The sequence below is a fragment of the Sinohyriopsis cumingii genome, chromosome 19 (assembly GCF_028554795.1).
Source record: "Sinohyriopsis cumingii isolate HCF-2022 chromosome 19, ASM2855479v2, whole genome shotgun sequence".
Lineage (NCBI taxonomy): Eukaryota > Metazoa > Mollusca > Bivalvia > Unionida > Unionidae > Sinohyriopsis > Sinohyriopsis cumingii.
In genome coordinates, this window is record NC_142979.1 from 43,641,200 (window position 1) to 43,662,638 (window position 21,439).

A 21,439-nucleotide genomic window follows, 5' to 3' on the forward strand; every position below is an offset into this window, starting at 1 on the left:
GACCAGCATTAATAGTGGAGGAAGAACCCGGGAAAACCCTGGAAAGAACCACCGACCCACGAGAAGCTACTGGCAAGCTTTTTCACACATACATATTTGCCGAACTCGAGACTCGAACCCACGCAGACAGTACAAAAGCCACCAAGGATTAACAATGAAGCTACCAAATTAGGCAATAAAGAAGGACAAGAAAACTTACTAAAACCTGTACTGGTAAACGAAATCAGCCAAAAATACCCGGACTATGTTAAAATATATACCGATGGATCAAAAACAAACAACCCACCAAGAACAGCAGCAGCAACAGTCATCCCTGAATTCAATATACAAACGGGATCCAGATTACCTGACTATTGCTCCATTTACACCACTGAATTCTGGGCTATACTTGAATCACTACAATGGATCAAAGACAACCAAATACCTAAAGCAGTCGTTATCAGCGATTCCCTAAGCGTTATCAAATCGATCCAGAATCGCAATACACACTCTAGGGAACAATTCCTCGACAGAGCATGCCAATTAATCGACGATATCACCACAGCACATCAATTAGTCGAGCTCATGTGGATACCGTCGCACATTGGAATCTCTGGCAACGAAACAGCAGACAAAGTTGCAAAAACCAAACTAGGAGATCAAAACTCTATCAAGCTTAACTATAGCTCTACAGAAGCAATAAGCTTCGCACAAACATATTTTTGGAACTCCTCCACAAAAGGTAAAAAGCACCATGAAACCCCCCCCCCCAAAAAAAAAAAAAAAACGTAGATAGGAACATACAGCTACCTAAGGGTACCTATTTAGAACAGAAAACCATAAACAGGATAATAAATGGAAAAACTAAACTAGCAAGCAGTTTTGGAAGGTTTATAGGACCCAAACCAGCAACCATTAACTGCTTTAACTGCCACACCACCAAAGATCTGCACCACATATTCAATATATGCCCAAAATATCAACCCGCTCGGAAAATATTTATCAAAAACCAAAAAGAGATTGGATCACCACACACATACCCAGAGTTACTTATGGACTGTAATAAAAATAAACAATCAGCATATAAAAATATAAATCAATTCATAGACTCAGCAGGGCTTAGGAACAAAATATAATTACTATCCCCACAAAACCAAAAGACCCAGTAACTAGCTAAATAAATTTAGAAGCCACCACATAAAAACCCATAACATATCATTCAATTTTATAAAAGTATTAATAAACAATTCACTTACGAAGCACCTATAAAAAACTAAGGAAACCGCAAAATCGGATGTCCTAGATGTCCTTAACGAACCGAGTAATCAGCTAGGATTCCGGTCCTAGATGTTCTTAACGAACGGTATAATCGGCTAGGACTCCGGTCTCTTGCTAAATAAAGTATAAATAACATTCAATCTCTAAAAACATCAATTAATAAATAACTTAAAGAGGTAATATCTAAAAACTTATAAATAACATAACGTAGGAAACACCCTAAACACCTCGACTAGTAATACCATAATAACCTTGAAAATCTCTCTTCATACATGATTTCTACAAAGAACCTCTATAAACAGCATAGAACATCCCCCCTCCTTTTAGAACATTTTGAAGAAAAAAAAAATTCGAGGACAAAAAAAAAACAACAAAAAACGCAAGAAACACCAGGCAAATGCAATAAGAAACCAGCGGTGTAAAGCAAGCAGGACCGTTCCCGAGCTCTCCTTCCCACTAATGACAGCCAACCATTCAACTGTAGGGACCTTTATGGACCCACAGATTGAGGCCAAACTATCAGGGTTCCTTGAATCCATAAAAGCCTGGGGGAGGTGGCACCATCCTCTTCCCCAGGAACAACTAGCAGGCTGCGGTGCAGTCAGAAAAAAGTGGCACATGCACAATTGTGCGCACGCTACTATAATTAAACTCAACAACAACCACAACACGCAGACATAGAGATGGCAGTGATTTGTAACGGTGAGCGCTTTAGACCACTCGGCCACTCGGGGCACCAGCACTTATGGTCTTTTTAAACTAAAATATAATGTTGACATAAACACTGGGAATTCGACCTTGAATAATGAATGGAAATGGTATAAATATGTACTCTTCTTAGAGTACAGGCCAGTCACAGACTTGAATTAAGAAGTGTTATTTAACCAAACGACTCAGCGAACACTATATTATAACATAATATAGATGGAATAGATATCCGTAACACATGTGCTTATTTTTTCCAATCCTTCCCACTTTTTAAAACGTATGTGTGGTGACCAGTAATTAAGCATTCAATTTGTTTCGATTTTATATAAGTATATTGTAAACAACGTTGAATAATGTTGAAATCAATTATCAATTACGAACCAAAGAAAATACTAAAGTACGAGCGCAGTCACTGTCATGTATCTGAATACCTTGTAGCCACACTACAATCAATCCAAAACGATACTCGATGAAACACCATACGTTAGCAGTCACAGAAAAGTATAAATCATGCAGATACACTAGTGAAATCCCATAAAAGGAAATTCCTGACTGAATTTATTTAATGATATATCTAATTAATATATCCTCCGTTCATCTATTTTCAGGATAGTGTAGCCATAAAGTGCTGTTTGTCCACATTACAGTGGCTATTTCCTTCATGGTGGCCCTTGTTGTCATCGTTGTTTCCGAAGAATATTTAAGATCCAGTGGTGAGAAAATAAGCCCCATTATTAATTTTAAATTATATTTAAAGTAGAAAATGATCCTGACCTTGATTCAAAATTAGTAGCAACCATGTAAATAAGTTCTTTTTTATTTAAAATGATTGGTTGTTGTCGAGGTCATGATGGGACTACTGATTTAAGGTGTAGACAATATTTTCATTTTTTATTTCTTAGAGTAAAATGATTGGTTTTCCTCAGGGTCACACTGGGTGTACCTGATCTTCAACAAATAAATAATTTCGTCGAGGTTCTGGAACATAATCACGTGACCCCTTTTTGTTTTTTAGGATACGATATAACCTTTGCTAGGCTCTTACACTGGAAGTTGTATGCTGTCCTGTTTGGAGTTATTTCAAATTACTTGGCTTCAGAAGGATTAATTCTTTTTTCCTTGAAAATACGTGTGCTCATAAGAAATTGTTGAACAAGGATAGCTTTTATAAAAAATGTATTAAGATTTCCCAAACCGGAGTGATATTTCTTGTTTCTACAGGGAACTGTAGACTTCAACACTACAGATTACATCATACGTCATCGTCTTCCATCATGGATTCTTCGTCGGGACTCGAACTTGAAATCATTTAGAACATTTTGTTATTAGGACTTCAAAAATTTTATTCGTGGATTCTTCTTGGATTATTTTTGGATTTGATTCTTAAACCGTAAGTTCATATATTTTTCAATTTTACAGAATTTTTCAAGGGAAATAATTTTTTTTGTAAAGCTTGTCATTTTCACTCTTTTTTTGTTACTATTTATTCCAGCCTAAACACTTAAAAAAAGAGCATATACAAAAAGTGAGTTACATTGAATCTGCACTCTGATATTGACATCGACGTCATAATTTTTACTAGGCTTAATAACTATCTATTTTGACATAAAAATACCTTTCAGACTTCTTTCCAAAAACGTTATTTACTACAGAATAAACTTGGAAGTTAATCATTCAAATAAATATTGTGAATAAAAATACATCTTACATTTTACATTTTCATGAGTATATTGTTTTCTATTCATCTAAATTCACAACTTTTAATCGCAGAATTTCATGATCATATCTAGGAATATTAGTTGCATTTATTATATATGTGTCATTTGTTTACAAATTTATTACGTAATATTTTCGAAGAAGTATCTTGCTCCATACAAGTATGACGGGATTTGTTTTAAGTGACTTCTACGAGTCTCCATACAAGTAAAACGTGAGGTGGTTTGAGTGACTTCTGCTAGTCTCCATACAAGTATGACACGAGCTGTTTTAAGTTACTTGTGCGAGTCTCCATACAAGTATGACGTGAGGTTTATTAAGTGATTTCTGCGAGTCAATATAGAAGAATGAGGTGAGGTGTTTTGATTGTCTTTTACGAGTCCATATTCAATGATGATGTGATGTGTTTTAAGTGACTTCTCCGAGTCTCCATACAAGTATGACATGAGGTGTTTTAATTGACTTATGTGAGTCCATATGATTCGATACACCGAGGCAAACCTTTTATAAATCTTATTTTGCTTTGAATTCAATTGACATTACAGAGCGTAACACAAAGGAAGTAAACAAAACAAAAGCCCATTCTAACCCGTGACTTTAATTCAGAGTTGGGAAATACAGGAATTACTTTATGACGTCACATGAATATACTCCAGTTCTCATTAGAAGAGAACATCTACTTATTGATATGATTCTTGTGCCAGATTAATACAAAGAGAGGTCAGAAAGGTCGGTCATTATTAACATTGAGTTCCTATCATTAAATTTCTGGGTTATTCCATGCTAAGTGATGAACAACGACAGGCTCGGCCCTAGGATGTGCGGGGCCCAAGCCAGTAAGCGATGAGCTCAGGGCCCCAATAACAAAACTGTATTGCGAGTTAGCGAGTGTCCCAAGACGGTTGCCTCGTTCGCCTTGCCCTAGGGCCGGGCCTGACTGACGAATATTCCAAATAAAATGTCACAAAGACAAAAGTGTCCAAAGGTTTAGCGACGAATGACGAAATATTCCAAATAATGTCACATTGAGTTAAAATGCCAGAAGGTTTTTACATTCATAACAGTGATATCAAGCAAGAAAAGTTTGTCTTATTTGAAGAATTTCGTCGTAATACTATGCCAGAGTTTTGTAGCTTCCAAACGTCGTCTTAAAATTTCCCACCAGTATCAAGAAAACACGCTTTGTTCTGCAGCATGAAGAATAATTATAAAAAAACTTACAGCGTAAATACACACAAAAAATCTAAAATGTAAAAAACAATTACATATCTTACCTCTAGAAAGCTTTTAATTGCCCTTAGTATCCACCGTAAACAATAAAAATATCATGCAGAAGATAAATTGAGATTAAAATTCTCGCATTACTTTAGAATAGTAGAATACATATTTCACAATTCATTATTCCGTTTTGTCTTCACGGCAATATTTTCTTTACAAAATGCTTTTTGGTTCTAAAACAGTCATTTACATGATAATAAGCGTACAGTCTCTCCATGTACATGTTCGCTGATTGATACAAGTCTATGCATCTTATGTGGATAGTTGTTCCACTATCACGACGAGTGAACATGCAGATATCAAAATATAAATTATATCTGCTTCTGTAGCTACGTACATATTTCCGTGAGCGTTTCGAAATGTAGCTGGAATAGCCTAATTCATTTCGAACACAAATGATTGCAACACCATTTGTGTCTACACAGAGACAAAAACCACTCATTCAATACATGCTGAAGAAAGAGTACTCTATGTACATATAACCCGCCATCTTGGTCCTCGAGTTTTGAAAAAGACCATGTTTATTATAGAACTGAACTGTTATGAAAGCCGTCACTGCCACATGCAAACAACTACTCATTATTACTCAAAAATGGACTCATTATTACTCAAAAATGGACTCTTTCATAGTATTAGGTCAAGCATACACATATCACTGTTTTTTCACGTGTATCGTTTGAGTGGTGTTGCATCTATATTGATACATATAATTTTAAAATCATTCGTACGCGAAACGAATTGTCTAATGTTATCTACATTTGTGTCTAGCTTAAAATTAAACGAGCTACAGGCGAGGATACAATTAACTACACTGAGCTTAACGAATTATAATTAAAATATGGAAAGTACAATGAATATGGTAGAGTGCTTCCAGGTAAAAGAAATGTGATAACTTGGATACTGCAGTGATAGTTAAAAATGCGTGAGAGTAAGTAAACAAAATAAAAAAACCACGACAGACTGCGTTATATCTTTTGGGTTTGAAGGCAAATAGTGTAAAATGATTGTTCTATGATTTTCAACGTTTCTACAAAAGCACGTTGCTAATTCTATACAACCTCAATATACTATTGTAGAAGGTCAACTAAGCGTATCTGGACAGAAATCTAGACTTTTTCATTCGTTCCTGGAATCTTGCATTGAAGGTCTCTATTTGGGCATCTGTAAAGTGGTTCTTCCAATCACCCACTATACCTGTAGGGGAAAAATCGAGATCATTAATCGTATAAAACTTAAAACAGTTTTACCTTTCGGTGCTAATATTATTACCTGGATATAATTGTATACCCCTTCTAAACGGATACATCTGCATGCATTAAGGACAATGTTAATAGGATAAGTTGATATTATGTATGTTTACTCTATAACGTAAAATTAAAATTTTTATTTATTCAAAAGACAAACATTTTATTCTTCAAAATCCAGGTACTAATGTATTTCCGCCGAAGGTGTTGGTTAACAATGCCTTTCGTGTACATTTTTATTAATCTTTCTGCTAACGTATTCTGTTCCTCCACAAAATATATAATTTGAGCATGATGTTTTCATTTTATGTTCTACTGGTACCATGTAAATATACCTTTTATTTGAATTGAAACACGTCTTTCCATCTGCTTCGCAATTAGGAGGACGAAAGGAAAGAATACATTCAGGAAAGGAATAGTACACAAGAAAGCACAACGGATAATTTACAATACATATGTCATAATGACATACTGAAATGTATTATGTTAGGCTTTGAATTACTGGATTTTCTGAGAGAAATAATCCTTATAATTAACTCGAGCGAAAAACGATAAATAATTTGCCACTGCTCATCAACGGCACTGTTAACATGACCATGAAATTTTAAGCTATTCTAGACGCTGGCGTTGTCTAGTGCTAAGTATGGGCGCCTCCCGTTTAAAAACCAAGTTCCAATCCAAAAACGTACAAATGCTACTTTTCTTGATCCTTTCAGTGTGATGTCTTACTTTGATCCTCACAAGGACAGCATACAGTTTTGGAACTACTTTCTTTTACCATTTAGGAAATAAATATGCTTTTATGCTTTTTATTCGAATATGTATTTCCATATTTCGCTTTCATATTATTTCTAATTCTTCCTCTTCTTTACCACCCCCTCCCCCTCCAATTCATAAGGATGAGCAGACCTAAAACTGTCAGGAATGTAGACCCTCTAGTATATATTTATATCATCAATAATGTGGTGCTATAAAACAAATGTCTGACAGACAGCGGGGCCCCGAGTGGCCGAGTAGTCTAAAGCGCTCTCCGTTACGGATCACTGCCATCTCACCTGTGTCTGCGTGGGTTCGATTCTAGGATTCGGCCAATGTGGGTATGTGAGAAAGCTTGCCAGTAGCATCTCGTGGGTTGGTGGTTCTTCCCGGGGTTTTCCCCGGTTCTTCGTCCACAATTAATACTGGCGGCCATGCATAGCCTATCGTGTGCTGAGAAATGGCGTTAAACCCAACAACAACAACAACAACTGACAGACATCAGTTCAACTATAAGTAGGCTTCAAGTTTTAGCTTTAATCCCCAAACCACCCCACCACCCATTATTCATCTGAATCATGCAAATTATTAGTGGCTGATCATGATCTGTTGCTTTTCGATATTCTGTCACCCATACAGTATCATACAATTTTACACTCTGCAACAAAAAACGTACACAATTTTAGGGGAAAATATCTTGAGTACCTATGCAAATACAATTTTTTCAGTATTTTAATTCTTATTAAAATTATAATCTTGTTCGACAACGATGGAGAAATCGGGCTTTGATGAGAATTAATTAGTAGAGAGTTGATAAAGGAATAGAGATGATCAGTTTTATTACTCTTTCAATATATATATATATATATATATATATATATATATATATATATATATATATATATATATATATATATATATATATATATATATATATATATATATATTAATTATGTAATACAATCATCTGAATGAATACATTAATGAAGATTTAAAATTATCATTGGACGTAAAACTATACAATATATATATTGTATTTTTGATTGGATATATTCTATTTAATGGAAATAAGGATATATTTAACTTGTGAAATGGAAATATTTTATATCGTCACCAGGTTTATACAATCTCAAGTAAAGCCGTCAAAATATGAGCTGTCTAAATCATATACTGCTAAACGTTTATATTATATAAATGTACATCCATCCATGCACATCATTGTTGTTCTACAATCTCGCAAGAAACGACATTTTTACCTTTTCGGAATAACGAACTATTCGCATCTTTGTATATTAACTTTTTCACTTCTTCTGGGTAAATAAGATGTTCATTTTTTTTAATATGCTGGAAGTCAACGTTTGCAGCAATGGTTTGTACTAGGCTTTCCTCCAGGGGGATTTCTAGGAATGTGCTAACTCTCTTGATGCCGTCCACAGTATTCTGTTGATTAACGAGAAAATAATATCAAATTCGGTTAAGACAAACCACATAAAACAATCATGGAGACTTTTGTGTATGTGTGTGATTTGGATTTTTTTACTGTAACTAATACCTTTTCAGTCATATTCCTAATATGTCCGCAGAGTGGCAGTGATGTAAATTAAGAGGTTAGTGTTAGGACTGGTCAACCTAATGTCTGGATAATGTGACTGGGTGGTACATAAGGCTATGTCTGAGGCACGATGCCCCCGAGCTTGACATCATTATAAACTGGCATACTACAGAAAAAATCCAAATCACACACACACACACACACACACACACACGTGTTTTGATATTTCATGTCCGTCTGCTATTCCGTCCGTCCGTCAATTTTGCCTTTAACCAGGACTCAGTCCACACTGATTGAGAGAGACAGTGTTAACGCTTTGTATGGTGCATTAAGGAGAATACATTTATGTTACGGGGCATCTGGTTGCAGCTACACCCCACCACCACCCCGATCTGCACCAACTGTGGGAGGGTAATCCTATTGTGTGTGATCTTTATGCGAAAATTCAAATAATAAATAGCTTTTGAATTATGGGTACAACCTGGGACTGGAGGGAGGTGTTTCGTGAAAACAACTTGTCAAACAATAAGCTACTTATTATGGTTTCCAACTCTAGTTTATAATTTGCCCCACACAGTATTAATTTGATATTGCCAGACTGTGCAAGATTAATGATTAACTGATGAAGGAGACTTAATGTAATTCACATTGTGATACAAAACTGTCCATGTGAAAATGTCAATTGGGATTCGCCTTTCTCTCATTCCTACGTGACCGCTCCGGTGGCCTAGTGGTTTGAGCGTCCGCCTCGGATGCGAGAGGTCGTGGGTTCGATCCCTGACCGAGTCATACCAAAAACTTAAAAAATGGTACTAGCAGCTTCCTCGCTTGGCGCTCAGCTTTATGAGTTAGTGTTAGGACTGGTCGGCCTTGTGGCAGAATAATGTGACTGGGTGGGACATCATGCTACATGTCTGCGGCACGATGCCCCAGTGCTAGACATCACTATAAACTGCCACATTGCAGACATCGTAGCGATATGACTGAACAAATTGTTAAAGCTACGTTAAAAATCCAAATCACAACAGCCCACAGTCCTACGTGTGTTGATTAAGTTCACCAGTGTAGAACAACGATGGGGGGATGTCTGTTTTTCGTCACATTACCCCTCCTTTCGATCGTAATGCACACAAAATGGCAAAATCTCCCTGACTTTCATAATGCCTTGAGCGCTATTTTACGACAATAAATATAAATATCAACTTTACGACATATACATCCTAATTCGTGCAAAAGTGCGCAGTTAGTATTCCGCAAAAAGAGCTTTGAACTGAGCGACCTATCTACAGGTACGTATTCTATAGTTAAGATCGTAGTCGAAAAATCAGTTGCAGTAATGTTTTTCCTCATTAGTTTTAGGTCATCTTTTATTGTGGTGTGATGTGATTTGGATTTTTAACGTAGCTTTAACAATTTGTTCAGTCATTTCACTACGATGTCTGCAATGTGGCAGTTTATAGTGATGTCTTTCACTGGGGCATCATGCCGCAGACATGTAGCATGATGTCTCACCCACTAACATTATCCTGACATCAGGCATAGCGATGGATTTTCCTCCCTCTCATTTCTGAACGAATACTGCTGTAAGTGTCAAACAACAGAACGCCCACTGAATATTTCTTTACCTTTGGACAGAGTGCAGAAATTTAGATTTACATTGAAATATTCAGTGCACACTTTCAGTGACGTTTAAACTCGTTTAGCTCTCAAAGGACTGTGGGTGAAATTGCGACGATAATGGTAATACACAGCGAAAGAGACAAAAATCAATGAAATAGTCCTGCGTTGATGTTGAATTTACCCTTCCAAAACAACGATGAGAACAATTTTTTTAAAAATTAAAATTTACAACAATGTCTTTTTCGACTCTTCATGAACTGATGAAGCCATCCATGCAGTAGGTCGATAAGTGCGAAATGGCCTGTCTGCAGGACAAATCAAGGTCAACCATTGCTCTCTTTAGTACCTGTCTGCAGGACAAATCAAGGTCAACCATTGCTCGCTTTAGTACCTGTCTGCAGGACAAATCAAGGTCAACCATTGCTCGCTTTAGTACCTGTCTGCAGGACAAATCAAGGTCAACCATTGCTCGCTTTAGTACATAACTATGTTGCAAATGATGCTTATCGTGATTATTGTGAAAATTTGTTCAAGTGATGATGGAAACCAGGAAGCGTTTGCTACACTATTCTCACTATACATTTAAAAAAGACAGCATTCGTGTCCTAAGCGACCACTTAGATCGTCCGCTTCGGATGTGGGAGGTCCCGGATTCGAACCCCGGCCGAATCATAACAAAGACTTACAAAAATGGTACTAGCAGCTGCCTCGCTTGACGCTCAGAATTAAGAGGTTAGCGCTAGGAGGGGTCGTCCTGGTGTCAGGATAATGTGACTGGGTGGGACATGAATCTATATATCTGCAGCATGTTAACCCAGTACAAGACATCACAATAAACTGGTACACTGCAGACATCGTATCGATATAACTGACAAAGTGTTAAAGCTACGTTAAAATCTACACACACACACACACACACACACACACACACACACACAGACACACACAGAAAATAGTCTAGGAGACATAATGAAGATCACTTGTGAAGCAGGATAAAACTTCTGCATCGGTATTTCACACTGGAAAACACGACCATACACGTGTAGTAATGTGAGAAAAGGATATCTAACACATGGGGATCAAAAGTTATTGGTATGAACTCGGCAAAGCGTCATTACTGACTGAACATTTCGATTCAAAGGTGGGATTATTTATATCCCACACAAGCGCATATGATTTAAATTTTTTTTTATCTCCCTTTTCCACGATACAGTGTATATATATATATATATATGCCTACCAAAGGCATAACATGAAAGTTAAATGAATTTTACCTTTGAAAGATGCATAAACAAACGCTGCTTGATTTGAAAATATAACTGATGTTTCTTTCATGCCTGATATGTTATCTGCTCAAAAGCGGTTCATTGCAACAGAAAGTACTTTAGTGTTTATCTATGTCTGTCGACCTGTCTCTGAATGTGACGACATACATAGTCACCAAACATAATATCTACTAAACTACTGAATGGTACGTTGTAAAATGCATACAGATACCTGCTTTAGATCTTCGTAGTGGACGACAAGTAGCGGAAGTTCAGGCTTCTGTTGGAGAAATGACTCCCAAAGTTCTATATATTCAAGTATGCCACCAAATGGCACTGAAAAACATATGAAAATCTCAACAATGTGACTGTGCATTCTTATTGCTTTGCGCAAAGGAAGAACTCTAGATCAAGATAGCAAACAACTTCCTTTATTGTGCTTCCTCTCTTCTTTCACGCTCTCCTTGTTGGTTGCCTTCATATTATTCTAGTTTTTAAAAATTAGAATACAAGAAAGCACTATTTCCATATTAATCGTATCCATAACTGAGTCATAAGCATGCGAAATACTTCTTTGTCTCACCGATACGACAGCGTAATCTAACTTACTAGCTAACCTTAATTTTATTTTATATCTCAGTCGGGTTGTCTCAGTCCGATTGTTTCAGTCATGGTGTCCACGCACTAGGAATTACTTTTAAAAAGAAGAAACCCTTGTTGTTTTCAGCCGTGCCCTGCGGAGTTGTGTTAAAATCAAACAAAAAGAAAATATATACAACAAAAAGAACTACACTCATAAAAAGAACTTACAGTCTCTCTAACGTTTACAAAACACCATACAAAACATTCCTGGGGAGACACACGCACATGAAGTCGAGTTATTTGGTAGAGCTACATACACACAGGCATCATATATCAATGGTAAGAAAAAAATCCAAACTCACCCAAGAGCTAACGCAAAGCCGGCAACAAGCAGAAATGTGTCATGTCAGACCTGAGTACTTCAAGCTTTGTCAAGCACACACAATCCACCCCAGTTTTATCCACATCGGTTTATTCATCAGTCCACACGCTATTCCAGAAGATCCCCTTGTCGCATATCATTGGACTAGCAATAGCAACACTTGCTATGTATTCAGGACCGAAAACAGAAACGTCCAAGACAAATCATGAGTAAGAAATCTCGCAACAGTCATTACACACGTCCTTAGAACTTTATACCCAGTATTGTAATTGATAATATACTGTTGCTTACCATAGTACTTTATCCTGTTAGTCTGATGAACGTTAAAATGTATTCATATAAAATATATTAATTACTTATTGTTATTTTCAGATGACATCTATCAAATAAATGTGATAATATGGCAGTAATAACAAATGTTGTTATGTTTCTATTTTCTTTATTTGCATAGAACGTTTTGTACTTTAGGGTCGAAAGTTTTTTCCATTGCTCTTGTTAACATATTTGTATTAATGCGCGGTGTTTACAAAGAATAGCACGCTGCTCGAGACATTCATGGCGCAATACTTCCAACAGATAACAATTGTAACTTTTCGTCTTTTTTTAAAGAGCGACATACTTAGCTAGATATTGCTTATTTATTTATATTTTCATGAAATAGTAAAAGACCTTTACATATAGTCAGAAGCAATACTAGTACCAGATTAACGTTGGATGTGTCGAATCTACAAAGTATATTGCAAAAGTGCAGGATTATTATTAATTTAATTGGAAACAAGTGGGTGAGGCAAATAATCTCAGTCGGTGTTTGCACCAAGAAGGAACAAGGGAATCCCAGTAGAGAGTCTTGTGGGGGAGACACATAATGTAAGCCCTTGCCGAATTTCAAGCAACGGAAAATTTCATTTTCTTGACCCCTTCCCTCCCGGGTAGACATCATCATATCTTCTCAAAACAATATTCGAAAACTTAGACTTTGGAATTTTTAAGACGCGACGAGGGTTCTTACTGGCCCTGGGGTTATTAAACTACATATATTAGAGCTTTATTAGTTATTAGTTTGTTCGTCCAATTCTGAGTACACCTGGCCACTGTGACCACTGAGAGAATGTATGTAGTCACTGAACTTGAGAAAACACAAGAACCTGTGAAAAGAGCACATCAAACCACTGATAACGTAGTTATGTAGCATATGCCGTAATTACTGTACTATCCTTCATTTCCTCTGCTCAGCATACCTTTGCCATCTAAAAACATTTCCAGAAAGTTGTCCCATGGCCCATTATAGTCTTCGAACTTGCAGCATTTAAAGTGGTGGAACAAGGACACTGACACATCCCGAGGGTCTCGCACGAGAAACAAAATCTTGCATTTCTTCTGAAACATATCCACCGGTAGCATAGCGGGAGGGAGGTGTGAGTTGAGAAGTCTTGGAGAAGGGAGGGAATCAATCTCCTCTGTAAGCTTGGCCTCCAGCATGCCTTTCATTTTTGATTCTGCTACGGTTTCTACAGTTCCATACATGATTTTGTTGCAGATCTCCCACATCCAGTGGGTACCTAGACACAAACGAAAAACTGTAATTAGTTGATGACCTTATTCTTTGCATGAAAAGAACGTAGCCTAGATAATTAGACTGGTTTGATGAATATTGTTCAGTAACGCAAGTATGTTACTTATTACTAAAGTAATTGGTGGACTAAAGTGCCTTGCACAAAAACACCCTATCATAGCCGACCTAGACTGATCAGATAGTAGGATTTGTATCCGCACTCTTTCGATCATATGTCAGGCACATTAACCACTGTGTGCATTTGTTCACTCTTTCGACATACAGGAAAACACGTAGCCCTACCCTATCTACTCATGTAAACAGCAATTACCATTTATTAAATGAGTATTTGAATCTTGCTTGATCCTGCTCTTGAAATTTATCTTTAGAGCGATTGTTTCTCTGACTTATGTCATGCATGCTTACATAATTAAAATAACAAACTTTGCATCTTGTTTTGTGGTGTCACGAGTGGCCGAAAGGTCTGAAGTGCTCACCGTTACGGATCATTGCCATATCACCTCTGTCTACGTGGGTTCTAGTTTCAGGTTCGGCCAATGTGGGTATGTGAGAAGGCATGCCATTAGCTTCTCGTGGGTCGGTGGTTCTTTCCAGGATTTTCCAGGGTTCTTCCTCCATTACCGATACTAGCCGCCATATATAGCCTATAATGTGCTGCAAAATGGCATTAAACCCTACAACAACAGCTTCTTGTTTTGTAATTGTATGCGGAGGAATAGTTTGTCGATTGTTCAAAACAAGTTGTACAAAACATGATGGCTGCCATTCGAGGTTAACCTGCCATGAATTGTATGAAACTGTGGCGCTGGCGCTTCCGAGTCAGCAATTTACTCCAATCAAAACAATTATTACAATTATTATATCTGAGTAATGAAGTTAATTGATGTTCCTTCAGATATAGAACTATTGACAACATATCGCAGCATTTTTAATGTAAATTTTACAAACTGCTACTGCTCGAGTTTGTTTTAATAAATCAACTCATGTAATCATGAGAATGTGTCATTTAGCCCGTGAGTTTCACACACTGCAGCACGATGAAGGAAACAAGATTGATCTTGACTGCATCGCTCTATTCTGCGGTAGCTGGGGTATCCGACATGTAATCCACAGGTAACAAATTTAATACCCACCCAAGCCATCCCATGTCGGCTGTATGATCCAGCAAGCAGGATGTCGAGTTGGGCGTATGTCTTGCTGTTTGGGTGTATTTTGGTTTTTCCATCGGGTTCTGTGGTCAGTTAAATTTGGCATGACATGCATTTTCCAACTCTTTCATTTTTGAATGCACTGTTGCTTTCTGAAACACCATGATCTGGCGACAATTCAAAGATTGTACTCTGTTTAATAGGGTTTTATAATTAATATTGTGTTATAATTGTCTCCAATGTAGAATATGTTGTGCTGAGAGGACAAATTGGTATGTCTTTGAGAATAATTTGATTTTAACAGAATGATGTCTAAGTAACGATTCATCACGTCCGTTCCATTTTACAATTGCATACATTATGCCTTTATCATTATGGTCTTCAGAATCATTTAAATTTCCATATGTTAACTTGTTAGTTGTCGAGAGAAACTATTTTATTTCGTAAAACATACCCATCGGTGTGAACTCGTTTTGAAGTGCCAGTTTTTATACTACCTAATTACATTAAGTTAACTCGATTTTCAGTAATATGTGCTGCACTAATATTTCAGTAATACCTACAGAGGGAGGTGCCTAGAATAGGTGGCCCTAAAATAGCATGCCCTTCAAACTCTGGCCAGCTCGCTGCGGCTGGCAATATCATTCATATCTTCGGTCGAAACTATCAAAGAAAAAAACTTCTTTAATATATATATATATATATATATATATATATATATATATATATATATATATATATATATATATATATATATATATATATTTAGGTATAGGGGTACTCGGTTATTGAAACCGGTTTTAACTGGTTGCTTCTCCAGATCTGTATGCACCTGTCAGCTAATAGGGTTTTTCAACTATTTATGACAGGTACAAACATATTAGAAATCCCAAACAACAGACGAAAGATTGCCTCAAAATACCACTGATCAGACAGTAAATCGTGAAGAATCTTGCTTATATAACATACGTCACGTTAATCATATACAACTATCTCTCGTCCATTGTACTGTTAATTGATACTGGTAACAGATATCTATACTTTGTATAATATTTAGTGCGTGACTGCGTTCAGAACAAGTAAACACAATGATTGTGAGGCATAGTGGTCATATAGATAGTCTTAACAGGGTGGGTGGGTGTTGTACGTAATAAGTGAAATAAAAATTATTTACTTAAGAAACCGATATTTCAATGTTCGATGACAATATGTTTGCACAAATTGTTCTTATATGAGCTACAGCAGGTAATTATACGCTCAGTTGATCAGGGTTTTGAGACAGACATGAACTATTGCATCGTGACGATATTTTAGTATCAAGAGTGAACAAGATGCAACTAGTTTTACATATTTCATATACATAGGGCATTGCGTACAATGCACGTGGGAAACATCATGAAGCCATCTAAAGGGGGATGCGATCAAAGCGGTGCAATTGCAAGGGTATTTGATCGTCAGGGGCCTCAAACACGCGGCCCCGGGGCCGCATGCGACCCGCCCAGCCGTATTCTCTGGCACACAAAATGATTGGCTTCACAAGTTGTCATGAGAGATAACAAAGGTGATTCGGCCCTTGGGCCTCGAAAATGCTCTCATGCGGCCCTTATGGTGGTTTGAGTTGAGACCCCTGCCCTAGGATAACCATCCATCTTCTTCCCCCAGTTAGTATTAATACATGTTAGGCTTCATAATTTATCAATCTAATTATTTAGTCTACATATTTAATGACAATAAATGAATAATCTGACAGTCTACTTCTTCTTTTCTAGCGCCCAACCACAAACCACTATCAATCTTTGCACCCTAGACCACCTAGTTTGCCTACATTGGGTTTAACCAGTCTTGGTTGTCATATTGGTATTTACCAGTGAATCAGGTCACTTTACTGACGTTATATTAGACGCATACCCGTAACCCGATCGCTATCAAACGTTCTATATAAAAATTACAATTATGTTGCTAATGATAATAGCGAATACAATTCCGAAACATTCCTGAAATACATGTTACAAATGACATTCACTAATTTACATTTTACTTATTTTCATTTCTTCTTTCAACGCACGTAGCTCTCTAAATATTAATCCGCCAAAGTTTTGTATCTTTGGGTATTATCAGTCCTTTGGTCTTCATACCCGTCCACGTATATTGAAAATACTCCTCGCAGAACAAGAGCGTAATTCAAATCAAGTAAAAGACAAATTTTTAACAAAATTAAAAATTGAGCAGGTACGGTACATGAGCAGCTGCATATTTTAGAAGACGGCACTTCTTTCAGTTTTGTTGGATGTTGCGGTTGTCACTAATCGTGAATGACTACTTAGTATTCCGCAATACACTTAAGTGACGGTGAATATGACATGTAAAATATATGTATCCATGTGGTAGTAATTACAGGCTATTTGATGACACATTTTGTTTTAAATATATCTCTAAATTTGCTTATTAGACTATATTTACTACTACAACAATGAAATATCCGGCATATAATTTATGATTACATAAATTGACATAAAATAACTGAATTTCTAGGTCAATACAAATATTTTTAGCATTCGCAATAAACTGATATAAAATAGATGAAACATCATACATTTGAAGGTTTAATGTCTGTAGAAATAGTCATCTGAAGTTTTGCAAACACAATGGTTTTTCTGGGTTTTTTTTTTGTTTGTCTTTTATGTTTTGTATTTGTCTCTTAAAAAAGACTCATTAATCATCGAAAGCTCTCAAGGTAATTAGATGCTAGTTTTGCAATGTTATATGTCAGTTTATTGCATATACATATATATATATATATATATATATATATATATATATATATATATATATATATATATATATATATATATATATATATGTATGTATGTGTATGTATGTATATATATATATATATATATATATATATATATATATATATATATATATATATATATATATATATATATATATATATATATATATATATATATATATGTATGTATGTATGTATGTATGTATGTATGTATATATATATATATATATATATATATATATATATATATATATATATATATATATATATATATATATATATATATATATATATAAGAAACCAGCAAGTTTACAATTAATCAATAAATACTTTATTTTCTCTAGAATACAAAGTGAAAATTTAAAAAGAGCATAAAGTAATGCGAATTAAATCCAAAAATAGTCCAAAACGTTTTATCACCAGATCCGACGCTGAAGGTGTAGATGTGCCTGTAATCTCCAATATACAAATGTACCAATGCCATGAAGTGTGATGATGTGCCAACAGTCCTTTGATGAATCATAACAAATATAATCCAAGACAGCCTTGTATGAATTCACCATAATTCCAAGTTAATGTCTCTGTCCCAGAATATTATTGAGCACTTCGTAATTCCCCCAAAAATAATTTGAATAAAATATTATAACACAAATCAAATCCTGAATACAACAATAAGACTGCTTCTGCCCAAAAATATTATAACAAGTATGAATAATTTTTAGATAAAAATGATTTGACCTAGATCAAAATTAGCCTTTTTTTGCAAATATTATGACTTGATGGAATTTTTCATTCTAGAACAATCTGTTACTAACATTTAAAATATAGAATCAGGTAAACATATTTGTATGGGGAATTCCAATAACTATGACCGAGACCCTAATAAATGTTGACTTCTATTGATAATAATCCTAATATTAAACCCACAATCTTGTACTAATATTAGCTATGCATTATCTGTTTACCAAAATGAAAAGTATGGTCCGTTCGACAGTATTTTAAGTCAGGGACACACTGAACTTGTTTTTGGACAAGGTCAAGTACAAAACGTAATTATAACTATGCATTACTACGTGTATCTATATTGTACTTTTAGTTTTGGTGCATGCCTCTAGTTTGCATAGGAGCTATAAATAGGTATTTTAAGATCCTCAATGATAATTTGGATAGTAAACATGCTTATGAGTTTGGAGAAAATTTTGGTTGGATGGTTGGGTCATGCCGCAGAATACTGCGACGCGGAGATGTCAGGATTTTCAGGTAGAAAGTAATTTGACATAAGTGACGTATCGAGTAGGAACATATTACGATATAGAGCCGTATGGGCGTATATTTGGACCAATAATTGGACAATTAATTCATTCCTATTTCATGTGTTCTTGTTTTTAGTCTGGACTAAAATATTATTCTGGGATTATTGTGAATTTATTCAAAGGATTTCTGGACAAAGCTACCTTGGTACATCAAGACTGTCAGCATATCTGGACATTCGAGGACTGGAATTCATTAACACTTGATTCGTTCTGGACTTGTATAAAACTTTTTGGGATTATTTTGGATTCAATTCATAATACTTTAGGTTCCTCATACATTTTCTTTTTATAACTTTGAGATTTAAATTATTGGCTAAGTTTTACAAAACTTGATGGTTTAGCTTCTTTCTGTTACTTAATTTAGGACTATAGAGTCGGAACAGTATATCATAATGTTTATGATTAAGCAATGTGTCACACTTATTATTATTATTATTATTATTATTATTATTATTATTATCAAAATACATGGATAAGTGTGCTACTGCCATGAATGTAAAATGGTGCTTGTGACCAAAAGAGGCCTTTTGTTTTAAGAACTGCTGTCAAGGTTTTTCAGGCCTGACTAAAGTCCTTTTTTTCTTTCTTCTTGCAAACAGAATGTGCAGAAAAAACAGTGTAAGATTTCTCTATATATTAGAACGTCCGCCTTGGATGAGAGAGGTCGCAGGTTCGAAACCCAGCGGAGTCATACCAAAGGCTTACAAAAATGGTAGTAGCAGCTGCCTCTCTTTACACTGAGCATTAAGAGGTTAGTGTTAGGACTGGCTGGCTTGGTGTCTGGATAATGTGACTGGGTGTGACATGATGCTACATTTCTGCGGTATGATGCCCCAATGCTATGCATCAAAATAAACTGTAGTGATCTGAGTGGAAATGTTAAAATTCCAAAACACACACACTCATGTTCGTTACATATAGACTCCATATTGCTGTACACTGCATCAAAGTCTGTGGACAAAACGGATTGGAATTTTTATATCTTAGAAGTCATCTTTCACACTTTCACGGCTAGATGGTGCAAAATATTCAACCGAAAGAATTGAGACGTCACTATTACCATTAGCTGTAGCTATTTCTTCACTTTTAGAGTACCATTCCCCACCATCCTGTAGCGAAATGTTCATTTCCAAGAACCCTTAATAACTTAATGAACGAACTGAGAGAGAGAGAGAGAGAGAGAAGTTTACCAGATTTTCCATATCCGCAAATAATCACATCGTCATCATAGCATTTGAGTTTTGGGAGATTGCTAAGTAGTTCTTGATGCTTTCCGATTTCCTGAAATGGAGATAGGTAGTAGTCCCCATACTTATTAGCATTAATAGTGAATCCGTCTCTGTCAACTAGCGGTGCAGACATGACGAGCAAACGAAGTTTTTCTTCCCAGTTTGCCTTACTTCTGTAATCTAACTTTGTTGTCAACAGCTGTGCAAGCACAGCACGATAATGGCGGTACGAATAACTCTTAGGCCACTTCTGTGTTTATTTCCGTTTTACATCCGCATGCGGGTAGATTTTGCTGTGATTTATCAAAAAACAATCACAATGTAACTTTCGTAATTTTCCGCAATTTTGAACGATTGTGTCGCATCATTTTGTACTCTAATATTAAAAAGAAAGATAGAAATCAATCAGACGTGGTGCCAATCGGAGACCGTAGTTCCATAACAACTATTGTTTGTATTATTTTACTGAGATAGATATATAGGGGAGATCATTCGTATTGGTTTACAAGAGAATTTCGAACACATCTTATAGAATTACCCCTGTGTCGGCCAATTCTGCGCGTCGGGTAATTCTGCGCTACGATACGTTATTTCTATAAACATGGGATCATGTGTTATTCTTGTTCAAAAATCCATTTTGTATCAAGAAAGAACGACCGTACTTTAATAAAAAAAAGTGATATTCATAAAGTGTACCAAAAAAAAATCCATATTTATATACACTGGTTATTCTTTTAAAAATGAGTATTTATCAGCTTTGAAATACATGTGTTTAATTTATTGTGTTTTTTTTCTTCTTCCCTTTTATGCTGGTACCTTTTAACATTTTTGCCTGGACGTGAAACAAACTTAAAACAGACATGGACTTACAGCCGATTTTACAAGTCTACAGTGTATCTATCCGTTATAGAGGGAACGTTGAAGTGGGTGACTTGGTGTAGATTGCTACTTTCTAGTATCACGACATGCATATTACCACTACCACTGCATGCATATTACCGCACCATGTAATCATTATAGTT

General features: G+C 35.8%; 1 protein-coding gene across 2 annotated transcripts; it reads right to left on the reverse strand.

Annotated features, from left to right (window-relative positions):
• Positions 1-4,263: 4,263 nt before the first annotated feature.
• LOC149775591 (sulfotransferase 1B1-like) lies at positions 4,264-20,841 on the reverse strand. Of its 2 annotated transcripts, XM_089943363.1 has the most exons (6): positions 20,379-20,494; positions 15,645-15,744; positions 13,599-13,919; positions 11,629-11,732; positions 8,216-8,399; positions 4,264-6,153 (listed from the first exon to the last, which is right to left on the reverse strand). In XM_089943363.1, the coding sequence occupies exons 2-6, from the start codon at positions 15,724-15,726 to the stop codon at positions 6,044-6,046; spliced, it is 801 nt and encodes a 266-aa protein (XP_089799489.1). In that variant the 5' UTR covers positions 15,727-15,744; positions 20,379-20,494; the 3' UTR covers positions 4,264-6,043. The 2 variants fall into 2 exon arrangements, with proteins under 2 accessions (XP_089799489.1, XP_089799488.1); XM_089943362.1 differs by lacking the exon at positions 15,645-15,744 and having other exon boundaries at positions 20,379-20,841.
• Between the last annotated feature and the right edge of the window lie 598 nt (positions 20,842-21,439).

What these genes read in the sequence shown, in the direction of transcription:
- LOC149775591 (XM_089943362.1), bottom strand. Translation starts at nt 20,550, where the DNA reads ATGTCTGCACCGCTAGTTGACAGAGACGGATTCACTATTAATGCTAAT. An exon ending in ACTACGAAGATCTAAAGCAG is followed by an intron (nt 8,400 to 11,628) that starts GTATCTGTATGC and finishes GTTAATCAACAG; the next exon opens with AATACTGTGGACGGCATCAA. An exon ending in TAGTTCGTTATTCCGAAAAG is followed by an intron (nt 6,154 to 8,215) that starts GTAAAAATGTCG and finishes TTTCCCCTACAG; the next exon opens with GTATAGTGGGTGATTGGAAG.